Source organism: Melampsora larici-populina (assembly GCF_000204055.1).
Source record: "Melampsora larici-populina 98AG31 unplaced genomic scaffold MELLAscaffold_22, whole genome shotgun sequence".
NCBI classification, from domain to species: Eukaryota; Fungi; Basidiomycota; class Pucciniomycetes; order Pucciniales; family Melampsoraceae; genus Melampsora; species Melampsora laricis-populina.
In genome coordinates this window covers 724182-736760 of record NW_006768786.1, presented here as the reverse complement: position 1 = coordinate 736760, position 12579 = coordinate 724182, and the positions used below count along the sequence as shown (strand labels likewise).

General features: G+C 39.8%; 3 protein-coding genes across 3 annotated transcripts; all 3 read right to left on the bottom strand.

Annotated features, from left to right (window-relative positions):
• Positions 1 to 1525: 1525 nt before the first annotated feature.
• Positions 1526 to 2236, bottom strand: MELLADRAFT_87686 (uncharacterized protein; the record flags this gene model as incomplete). Its single annotated transcript, XM_007410781.1, has 2 exons — positions 1526 to 1869; positions 1948 to 2236. 2 exons carry the CDS (start codon positions 2234 to 2236, stop codon positions 1526 to 1528), a joined length of 633 nt encoding a protein of 210 aa, XP_007410843.1.
• Positions 2237 to 2457: 221 nt separating this feature from the next.
• MELLADRAFT_87685 (uncharacterized protein) lies at positions 2458 to 3823 on the bottom strand (the record flags this gene model as incomplete). Its single annotated transcript, XM_007410780.1, has 6 exons — positions 2458 to 2472; positions 2557 to 2664; positions 2746 to 3317; positions 3392 to 3448; positions 3510 to 3583; positions 3663 to 3823. 6 exons carry the CDS (start codon positions 3821 to 3823, stop codon positions 2458 to 2460), a joined length of 987 nt encoding a protein of 328 aa, XP_007410842.1.
• Positions 3824 to 6909: 3086 nt separating this feature from the next.
• MELLADRAFT_28949 (uncharacterized protein) lies at positions 6910 to 7605 on the bottom strand (the record flags this gene model as incomplete). Its single annotated transcript, XM_007410779.1, has 2 exons — positions 6910 to 7348; positions 7415 to 7605. Coding segments are annotated over 2 exons (630 nt in total), but the record flags the coding sequence as incomplete, so codon positions are not given.
• Between the last annotated feature and the right edge of the window lie 4974 nt (positions 7606 to 12579).

Below are 12579 nucleotides of genomic sequence, written 5' to 3'. Positions count from 1 at the left end.
GAGCTACGAGACAGGCTGTGTTGGACTCGTAAGAAAGCCCGCACGGTACATCCAAACCAAAGTTTGGCCGCGCGAGGTGCGTACATGGCATCTGTAATTGAGATTGACCCTTATTGTCTGGTGTTTGCAGGTAAGCACTGACTTTTGCCTGTTTGGGATTCTGCATGTCATTCTGACTTAACGTTTATTCTTGTTGACCTTTTAGACGAAACGGCGATTTCGAAAAGGCGTTTGTTTCGCGATTATGCACGTTCTCCCATTGGAGAACGTACACCTCAACTTCCAAGGCCCACTCAAGCTGGCCGATGGTCTGCATTACCTGCTATTTCACTTGACGGTATTTTGGCGATTACTATCAAGCGTGGAGGTTATTCCCGTTTGAATTTTGAAGATTTCTTGGAAAACGACTTGGTGAGTCATCACTCCGTCTTTCAGTCTCGATTTGTTCAAGAGATTTCGTGTTCTAAAGTCTTGGGACTTTATTGTAGTTACCGGCCATGAACCCATGGCCGGCGCGAAACTCGGTACTAGTTTTGGACAACGCCCCCATTCACCACGGGGGCTCAATAGCCGATTTGTGTCATGCGCGAGGGGTAAGGTTGATTTACTTACCGGCATATAGCCCGGACTTCAACCCGATTGAGAAGGGGTTCTCACCGGTCAAAGCCAACCTCCGAAGAAGCCAGGATCTTCAAGGAGCGATTGATGCCAAAGGGGAGAGAGCTGTGATTTGGGTCTCCATGATGGAGGTCTTTACCGAGGGATTGTGCGACAAGTTATTCAAAGGGAGTGGTTATTTGTAGAAGTCTTGTATCTTATGTTGATTGCCCATGATGTTGTTAGCGTGATTTGATTCAATATAACAACCCTCGAATCTTAGTCTCATTTGACAAAACTACTGATTCCGAAAGATTTGAAAACGACAATGTTTTGATCGTATTCGAAACATCATTATGACTTTAATGTTTCAATTGAATATTTCTTGTGAGATCCTTACGCGTGAAAGCCAAAAATAAAACCAAGTTTTCTTGGGCACTCGCGGATGAGTCCAACTAACATCTAGCATTGAGCACACGTTCATTTGGGCAATGGTTGAATGACCTTTATTCGAAAGGTTATGCAAAGATCATAATGATTCAAAGTCATTATGATCTTTGCATCGAAAGGTCAAAAGTTTTAAAGGTCACTTGGACCTTTATTACCTTTATTCTTGGCACAGGCTCAACTCGTTTAGAGATTCTAAGAAGAAGTCTAAAGGTTAGATTCACTTTCAAAGAGGCTCTTTCAGATTGAATATTTTTTGCGATTCAACGCTTAAGGATAACACAGACAGACAAGCACCACTGATTCATTTATGAGTGGACATTTGAAAACAACTCGTTGGACATTTGAAAACAACTCGTCGGACATTGGAAAACAACTGGGGAATTTTAAGTCTCAAACTTTTGGGGTGGGAGGCGGTGGGAAGATGTGCAAACTACAACTCGGGGATCATCTACTTGGGCCTTTAGAATAGCTGAAACATTCATTTGGAGGAAGAGGCTTTTTTTTGTAGGTCATCGGCTTCTTTTGCCCCATCCATGAGGCGTCTGGCCGTGTCAAAAGGCATCCCATGCCCGGTCAAGACGTTAGTGGTCATTTGCACACTCGGGACTAAGTCAGTCCAAGATAAAACATTCGCCTTGCGCAGAATGGTTCGAGTGGCTTGGTCATCGCCGGGGATGTCGCACGCCGCCAAAAACTCTTCCAGGAGGGTGGAATGCGTGACCTCAGATTCGCCATCTGAGTCGGAGTCGCCGAAGACGGTCTCCGGAATAACATCGTCGGAGGTGAGAAGGGAAATCACCTTCTCGGAAGTGAAACCGGAAGCTGCCAAGCGAAGTTATCAAGAGAAGCCTTGTCAGTTATAAGAAGGTTACTTATCGGAGAACTGAATAAAGAACTGACGAGATTCTTGTTTAATCTTCTTGTTGAAAGACAAGCTGGATAGAGACGAGGTGGCTTCCAGGTTACGTTTTGAGCCTGAAGGGCTTTTGGGTTCTTGTTTGATCTTGACTTCATCGTCAGGAGCTTGCATAAAGAAGGTGCGGTGCTTTTGATTTTTCGATGAGGAACTCTTTGAACTTGGTACAGCCACTGGGTAACGTTTTTTGACGCGGTTGTCCACACTCGTCTCGGGGTGTTCGACGGAGTTTCGGGCCATCTCTCTCTTGTATTCAGTCGTGCTAGGAGGCATAGCGCGACTGGTGTACCCATCACGCTGAAACAACCAGATGATCAGCTTAGGAACCTAACATGTAATGAACTGGGCACTTACAATCGACTTGGCCCATATGAAGGCACATCGTTGGGAAAACCAATATAAGTAGTTCGGGTCCCATGGGGCTGACAAGATGGCACCATCGCCACCCAGAGCCCTTTCGAGGTGTTCATTGTAGATAGTCGCCACTTCGAGTTCTAACTCTTTGGCCGCTTTGACCTTCTACAAAGGCATGACCAAAAGAATCAGAGACCGAAGCTATCTGGAAGTCACACGAGATTTAAGAGGAATCGTACCTTTGTTTCCTCTTTGGCCGAAGCTGTTTCCTCCTTGGAAGCGGCCAGTTCAGCTTCGATTGAAGTAGGTCCAGCGGTCCCTTTGATATACGCCACTGCCCCGATGGCCTGAATGGAAGCAACCGGGGAAAAGTGGTAATCAGATCACCGAGATTAAAGAGAACACCTGAGAACCTGAAAATTACACACCTGAGCATTCCGTTTTTCTTTGACTTGCGCTTTTGGAAGTACTATGTTGATTGTACCTTTTGAGGTACGACTTTTGTCCAAATTGTTAACCAACTCTTGATAACTTTCGTAATCTACCAATTTGGTTTTTTTGGAACCAACACTCGCATTCCACGTCAACAGTGGTGCTAACGCACTTTCAAGAACCACTTTCTTGATTCCTGGAAAATACTCGTCACAAACATCGCCGATCAAGTCTTTGAATTCGTTCAAAGACTTGCCATACAAGAAGACTTTGAAGTCTAAGAGGCGCCCGTCTTTGAAATCGGTTGAATCAATGATGGCGCCTGTAGGAGCTGGCGGTGGTTTCTTTTTGCCGGCGGTGACCTTCGAAGGAGATTGAGCATTGGCCATTCCGGGCATCACATCAACAGTATTGTTGGTGTGAATCTTGAAAGCGACGGCGATGGTGAAAGATTGGCTTTCTTCCATCAAGCGACGGCTTTCCGTGCCTTGGCGCCAGAGGCGCTCAAGAGTGGGATGCCGCGCTGGAGCGTCGTTACCGTCGGTGAGCAGGTAGGGCGGATCGAAAACTACCAGAGAAATGACTCAGTTGGATGAAGATGGGAAATTAGAAAAAGGGAAACATTAGGATCGATGAACAGACCTTCGTCGGGATTTTTGCCTTCATGGATCAAATTGTTGATTGCTTCGCGAGGCATTTCTGACCCAGATGAATGAAAGATAAGCATGTGAACAATCCACAACAATATGGGCTCACTGACCGATTGGAGCTTTGAATCGAAAGGGCGTTTTCAAATGGTAGTTGACGATGGACGCACTAAGACGACGAAAAACACTAAAGAAAATGGGAGAATCAAACGTGAGATGATAGGCTCGGAAAGAATTGAAAACTTTTAACAAAAGAAAAAGAGTACCAAGTTGAAGGCGTGGTGATAAACAAGTGGAATGAAAGAACTCGAGGTGAAAGGGGATGAAGTGATATCTTGGTCGATTTCGTGGTGGTCGAAGGGCTCCAAAGAAAAACGGAGTCATGGCACTTTCGGCTGCCGTGACTCCGTCCGGCAGGTGAGTTCATCACGAGTGCAGTGGGTGGTGAGGTCGTGATTGTCGAACGAGGGATTTGCGATTAGGAATAGTGGTTAAAAGATGGATGTGCAGGAGAAATATGAGATCACCACCCACTCCTCAGTCTAAAAGTCTCAAGGAATGAGACGGCAGAAACCGAGTAAAATCTGGGAGTGAAAAAAAAAAAAAAAAAAACATTATTTCTAAGAAGGGCTGTACAATTGTTGGTTAGTTAGATTGAGGTACCACCTTGCTATAAGCACAGTAATCTTTAGCAGACAGAAATTGATGAAAAAAAAAGTGAATGTTAAAAGAGTAAAGAAATATGTAAGTCATATTTGAGTTTCCTTTACTTAAGTTCAAGAGATAGTGGGAGATACTGATGGTTGACAGAGAGTGATATTAGCAGATGGGAGACAATCTAATGTAGAAAAACAAGCAAAGCAAGTAGCAGATCAAGTAGGTGACCTTGTTTATCAAGACACCAATCTGTATGCTCCTGAGCAACAGAAATTTAAATGCTTCAGAGTCAAAATTAGCTAGTCAGTCTCAAGTAACGGGCACAGAAACAACAACTCACACTCACACCAGACAGAAGAGAGGAGCTTCAGATCAAGGTTGGAAAAACAAGAAGAGATAAGTCAAACCCATTGTCAGCCTTTGATTCTCCAATAATAATTAATGGTGGAATATGAGGAATCCGTTCTTGAAGAACTATAATAATGGACATCAACAAAACTATTCAGAAGGAGTAGGTGCAAGGCTGCCACTATCCTATACCAACATATTATACTGTGGGTATAGTATCTTTCAACTATACTATACTGAGAATTATAAGAAAGTCATGGGTTTGGCTTATAGTAGGGGAAAAGACAGACCCAAAGAAACACTTTTGTCACAGCAGCCAAAAGTTGCCTTGGGGAAATTCAAGTCCCACTGCTTCAGAGTAGCACCCATGAATCAGATCCACCATATTTTTAGATGTTCTTTAAGTTCCCCTTAATGCTCAAAAAGTAGATTCTTGGTTTTCAAAAATCTCAAGTTAGTAATAGGGGGGAACAATCTGTACACAAATCACACAATTGTATCTCAGATTTGAAAAGAAAGAATTTAGAGAACAATGAAAACTTGAGAATGGCTCAAGACATTGATGATCCCATGAATTCATGACTGAATTTAAAGAAGTAAATAAAACTTCAAATTGCTCAAATAGAAATCAAAAAAGTTTTTTGTAAAACCAAAAGTTTTTCTTTAGGTTTCATTTTCCATCACATACATACATAAATCTAACAAAATTAATTTATTGCAAAACCAAAAAAAAACAGAACAAATCCAACATTTTGCCAAACCCAAAGATCCTTTTCAAGTTCACCATTAAAATCAATCAAGTCCATACAAAAAAAACCCATAATCAAAACCTCAAGAAGCTCAAGAAGTCCAATTTCAAACCAAAAAAAACAAACTACAATCAATCAATCAATCACTAGGATCCTCACAAAACCAAAAAATCCAATCATTGAACCAAAGAATCTTTTAAAAAAGTAACAAACAAGACAAAGATGATCTTCATCCATTATGTATGTCACAAGGAAAAAACCCGTACCAAAATCATCTCAAAATAATTTCAAACTTTCCTTTAAAAATTTGATTTCTTTTCAACTAATTATAAAAATCAAACACAAAAAAATCACACACACACACATGATCAAACAAACGAAGAAAAAAAAGAATTATACACACAAATTTCTTCATATCGAAAAAAAAAACGTACGAGAAAAAAAAATGTATAAACTGTTTCGATTCTAAAATGAATGTAAGAAAGAGTTTAATTGAAATACGAAAAGAAAAAAATATAAGATTTGAAAAAAATAATAGAAAAAGAATGACAAGTCTAAAAGGAAAATTGAAGAAAAATTAAAAATGAAAAACAGTTGATATTTTATACACAACAACACAACAAGACATGGAAAAAAAAATCCTACAAATCCCTCTTTGATTTCATCGTACAATACAACACATCCGCCTTTTTCTTCTTCTCTCATCACCTCTCTTCTACCTGAAAACAGATTCGAATCTTTACTTCTTCTTTCCAACTTCAACTTCAGGTCCGATCAAGAAATGAAAATGACCTTCTGAACCTCTACACCTTTTCCCAGTTTCTTTATCCACACAAGTCTCAATCGATCTAAGCCATTGATCTTCTTCCAATAAATCAGTTAACGTACATCTCTTCTCGGTTGAAATCGTTAACATCCTTTCCATGGCAGAAGTACATTCGATCGGTAATGATTTAAATAATTCTTGTGTTTCTTTAAACTTTTCTTGAACCGATACTTTTCTTGTATTTGAAATCAATTTCATGCTTGGTTTGATCGGTTCAATTGGACTAAGTGTTGGAATTTCACCGCTGGCTATTCTTCGACCTCCTGGTGTGATTGATGATCGAGTCTTACCACGTGAACCAGGACTGACCATCTCGGATGTCATCGCAACTCCAATCCAAGATGATTCCGTAGGAAGAGGTGGGATCGCAATGGATGTCGGAGCAAAGGTGAGTAAGTTGGGTGATGATTGTGTCGTCATCAAATACGGTGGTCTAATGGCTTCACTGAAATCTGTATCATCTGTGGTTGATGAACAACGAGCTATTGTAGGATTCTTACCATCAAAATTGGTTGTGAATGGAAACTCATTACCACTATCATCAGGATGGCTTTCGGGATGATAGAGTGATTCAGTGGGTGATGCACTATATGATTGACTCGTTGAGACCATTGAATTCGATTCTGGGTAAAATGACATGGTCGGTCGTGAAGAATCGGACTCTGAAACACTACCACAAGTTCCATAACCTGAATCGTGAACGGTACTGGAAGTAGTTTGACTCGATGATTGACTAAGACGAACAGATAGGTTCTGAGGTATAGCAATCTTCCTAGAATCTTGAGATTGATCGCTTTGACGATTGATAGGTAACGTTTTAGATGACTTGGCCCGAGGAGTTTGAAGTGTAGGTTGAGGTTTAGGTTCAGTTAGAGTGAGACTAGCTTGCGAACGAGAAAAGGCTCGGTAACTAAGATCTTTAGCTGCATCGGGTAATTTCCAAGGGAACCGACGAAGCGCCATACACATAAACATGATGGCCACACTCCAAACGTCCGTTAAGCGAGGATCATACTCTTTAGAATTGAGAACTTCCGGTGCTAAATAAGGATCACTACCGACCACTCCGGAAGTAGGTATGGAGCTTTGGCCAGGGTATTGAAAGACAGTAGCTGTACCAAAGTCAATGATCTTTACACAACTCTCAGAACTGACTACGCAATTATCTAATTTGAGATCACGATGAGCTAAACCCATGGAATGAAGGTACTCGACTCCATTGACGATTTGTTTGAAAACGCAATAAATCTCCGGTAAAGCCATCTTACCCGACATGACAATTGCAAAAAGATCGTATTGAGCATATTCCATCACTTCATAATAATGACCACGTTCAGAAATGATTTCAATGGTTTCAATGACGTTAGGATGACTAGAGGGAAAAGAACCAAATCAGTTTGGTGAAACAAAGGTGTTCAAAATCAGAGACAAAACGTACTGCAATGCACTGCCTACGCAAAACTCAGCAGTCACTTTCTTAAGGTATTCCTTCTCATTCTCCCCTTTCCGTCGAGGTCTGAATTGTTTGACTGCATAAATTGGTGCATCTCGATCCTGTTGAACCAAACGAACAGTACCACCAGCTCCGCTTCCCAAAACTTTACCCCATTTCCCATACTTTTGTTGGAGATTTAAATTAGATTGGCATAATGGGGTGCCAGGAGAGCTAGCAGCAGCCTTTGCCGGTGATGATTGCGGGGTGACAGTTTGATTGGAGGAAGTCTTGAATGACTGTTTACCAAAGAATCCACTACGATTCAAACTACTTGATAGATTGAGACCATTAGGCTTATGCATCTCATTGTTGAAATTGTTGACTCGAGTGGTACGACGAGAAAGCAGCCTTTTCAGGTCACCAAGCGAAGGGGTTGATTTGGATTGTAATGGTGTTGTAAGCTTACGCTTGATTTGAGCTTCATGTTGTGCATTTTCAGCATCAAGTCTAGCACGAATTTGTTCAGCTTGTTCAAATACAAACTGAGGTAAGGTTGGATGCGAAGATGATTTGGTGGTGATTGATTTTGGAGTAGAAGAGTTTGAGGATACATCAGCTGAAGTATTGAGTGTTTTTGGACTTTGTGGATTAGGGGTCAAGGGTGTAGGTTCAAGATTGATGGGTAAAGTCTTGGGTTCAAGATTGGTTGGTAAAGGTTCGGGGCTGAACGGTAAAGGTTCAGGAGTAGATGGACGAGATTTGAAGAAGTTGATGATTGATTTTTGACGAAGACGAGATGGTTTGTTGACTTGAGCTTTGGTTTTAAGATTTACAATTGATGGTTTGTTATTTGAGTTTGTAGGTGATGAAGATGATGAAGATGGCGAAGTTGTTCTTGGTGATGATGCTGATGGAGTGGTTGGTAGGTTGCTGGTTGTTAAGAAGGTAAGTTTTGATTGATGACTTAAACCCAACTCTTGATGTAATGAATCTAATTTGTTTTGATTTGATTGAGAATCCAAGTTTTGGTTGTTGAGATTTGAATTCGAAGTTGAATCTGATTGGTTTATAGGAGAAAGACAAGTCATGAAATCTAAAGACATGTTAGGATTAGAACAAGATGTAAATTGAAGAGAAGATGATGACTCCATTTGTTGGAAATCAGTTTGATGGATGAACAGAGAAGGTCAAGGTGATGAGGATGAAAGTTTAGATTGAATGAATCGAATTGAAGTTGAAACTTGATCCTTTTCTCGAGCGAGTTGAGGTTGTGAGGGTGAAAAGAAGAACAACTGTTGATAGGTAAAAATGGTCAGATGATCAAGAGTGAAGGGGGAAAACTTGAAGGGTTTTCACGAAGATGGAGTTGCTGAGATTTCCTTCAAAAGATGGCTTGGATGAGTTTGATTTTAGACTGAAGAGAATAGTTATTTAATTAAACTCCCAAAGTAGTTTGAATTCAAATTTCAATAAGAATGGTGAGAAAATCGACTAGTCTTGATTTCTATCTAGAATGGACGTATAATAAAATGTGTTGTATTACTATAATGATTTTAAGAGAGTAGTTTAATCTATAAAACTCTTGGCATTAAAAAGATTTGAAAGATAATAGGAATACGAATAATAATAACTGCGATGATGATATGTTGATAATGATGATGGATGATGGATGATGGATGATGGATGATGGATGATGGATGATGATGATGAGTTTAGAATAACTGAGATGAATATGTAGGAAATCAAAACTATTTTTCAGAATCACTGATTGAGATTTGTATTGAAAGCTATGGAAAGGTTTCAGTTAAAAGTGTAGCAGGTGTAGCTCGTTGGTGGTGATGATCGCAGTCACTGACGGTGTTTTAAATTATTTGTATATAGAAGACTGTAGATTCCCTTGGCGCCAAGGCTCTAGAGGGTGATGATGGTTTAATTTAAAGATGAGATCTATATTCTATTGTAAAGGGTAAATGTCAAAGATATTCAAAGTGAGTCTCTGTCTGATGATGAAGACTTGATCAGTGATTTGGATGTTTTCCAAGAGAAATCAGAAAACAGAAGACAGCCAAGTTTGTTAAAAGTTGTAAGCTTCAAGAATTTCTAAACGATCCGCAGAGTCGTCTCAACTCTTCATCGATTGAAGATTGATACTCTTGACTTTGACTTGGCATTTCGTACTTTGAGCCGAACGAAAGTGTACTTACCATCTTCAAAACATTACCTCATCCAAATCAAACCAGTTCCTTATCTTTAAAGTTTTACTTTTTTCGGCTTGGCTCTGCTCTTTCTCTATCACTTCGACTGCCTCTCTTCCTCTTATCTGATGTTTCATCTTCATCAGCAGTCGGAAGTCCTAGTCATGACTCTTGACTTAAAACAGGGGTGAGATGCGGCTCTAGGCTGACTTCACGCCGCATCCGATGAAGTGCTCTGGGGTTTGAAAATTTGATTTCAACTTCATAAAATAAACTCAGTACCGACAAATCTAAACTCACTTCCCGATTCAGGTACTCATCTGGATTTCTAAAACACTTTCCAATCAAATCAATCGATTCAATCCATCCTCTCTTATCTTGACTCAATTTCTAATCAATCTTCTTCTAATACATACTCCTTATTCGACTTGAACTAATCATCTTCATCGGTACTTCTCCGAAATGGATTTCTCAAAGTAGACTTTACAATCATAAACACCTTGAAATCAAAAAAAATCATATGGTCTTACTCCAAGACTCTCCAAGCCAAAGATTAGATAATCTTGACTGAATTCTGTGACTTCTAGTCAAATGCTCATGTTGCATAAGACAACTGACCCTTCTCTTGAGATTGATTCAAAGAAATTGGTAAGCATAAAAGGCTGACTCACTTGATCACGTCTCATCCCACTCATGAGCAAATCACGAATCACAAATCACATGAGAGCTCATTAGAAACCCCTGGTATCTTCATCTTAGGTAAGGTGTTCTGAAATGATACTTTGTTCCTGGATCAGGAGTGATCTCTTCGTCTTTCTCTATCAACACCGATTGCCAGTCTTAACCAAGGCGCGGCATAATTCCATGATCCAATTTCGATATGACCCATGGGCCATAACTCTTAGTCAGAGTTTTTACACCGTGAGAACTTGAGAAATGAGTGCATTCCGCAATCCTCACCACATACTCTGTACATTACCGGAACTTTTTCATCCCATTATCCATTCTCCAAAGTGGTACGTAATAGAGTTTATTTCTAAATTCCGCCGAACCAAGGTCACCCAGATGAGCAAGAGATCGGCCTGACGTCAGCGGGATTTATAGTACCGTGACGCAAAGGCAGCCTGGCGATCCCCCGCTCTGGGTCCACCAAAACAAACCCTCAGCCAAGGTAACAGGCCAAGGTCGTAGGGAAATCTGGAACCTTGGTAAATACTAAACACAGTTCCACAGTTAGGAATCCAAGGTTAAGTAATATGATTAACCAAATAAGTTGATATTTTTGCCTATCTTGCCGAGAAGTAAGAAACCTAAAGAATGAACCACTGCGTAACTTTAAAACATGAGGCAGACGCTCCTGATGTTCAAGAACACAAACAGGGACGGCCCTTCCAATGAACAAAACCGCAGAAATCTGAGGGTTTTTTTCATGCGGAAATAGTTCTGAGGAAAACAAGATGTACTTCCGTGCCGTATTTATAGGGACCAAGGCATTCCAGGGTTCTTGTACAACAATAACAATAAATCATCTTCCAGCGTGCACAATCTTCTCTTACCACCAGACCTTAGCTTACGCGGCCGCGCAGATAGAGCTTTGTTAAGCTAACAGCTTACCATGCGATTGCGTGTGCCGACCGATCTTCAATTACCCTGCATTGTCTTGATTGAAATTAATCATGAAGGTGAATGTACGCAGGTTCGCATTCATGATCTTGGCACATATTTGAGTTCATCCTCGAACGTCTTTCATGCCCTGTCTGAGTTGAGTAGAAAGCAAACTTCAAACACTACGAGTGTTGATTGAATGGAAAAAGTAGTTTCACAACTGAGAAACCCTTCCAATCTTATATTTTCTCCAAGGTGCTTCACATTTCATCATATGTACTTAAAGCCTTTTGTTTACGTTGAAAGATAGCTGAAGCAAAACTATTTCTCTATGCTCGCCCTACTTCAATTTCTTCTCCTCTCAAACAGTTTTTTTCAGCTGAATGCTGAACACGGCTTGTTATACCTATTGGTGAACTTACTTTAGACACTTGTACAAAGTGTTCAGTTTTGGGTATATTGAAGATACTCTCAATAAGCTTACAAGGATCAGTGAAACACTTCCAGGAGCTTATATACAAACATATAGGAGCTTAGAGTCATCTTTCTTCAAATCTGATGGAAATTGAATCTAACTCATATGTCCTGATGTTAAATATCAATCTCAAACCCAATTGTTTGAAAGATTCAATCCAAGTCAACTAGAATTTTTTAATGATTGAGGATCTGAATCTATCACATGTCCCTATGGTACCGTGCTGCCTTTAAGTTGAATTAAATGATCTTTTGGCTTACTTCTAGTTGTATTTTATAAGCTTGGTTATGCTACACAACATACTAAGGGTGATGAGTGCATTCATCAAGATGAGTATCATTATATGCATGATTTATTTGAATCTAATTACCCTGAATGATTAAGATCATTCACCAAGCATAGTCAAAAGAATTGAAATCCTGTCATTACAAAACACACATTTCAATCAAATGTTTTTCAACGGATTTGAAGAAATCATCATGTTGATCTGAAGTTATGGATTGATGAATAATTCAAATAATGTCTCATCATCAAAAGTTCTTTCTTCATTCACAGTCAAATTTCAAAGATCTTAATTTTTCTACCTGGAAATCTTTATTGATTTTGAAAATTTCACCCTTGACTCTTCAAATGAGATTGTTTATTCCATGGAACAATTCAAAAGAAGCTATGTTGATATTGATTCACACAGAATATAAAGTGATTGAAAATCTAATAAAAAAGTTCTGATCTTAATCTTGTATGATGTTAGAAAATTGATATGTTCAAAGGATACCAGTACATGATACAGTCACCTGTTTGATGAAGTTACACGTCTCAAATGGGTGTCAAAAATCTCAAACACCATCACATCTTTTTTTGCAAAAGCCTTGGTTTACAAGATCTGTGAATCT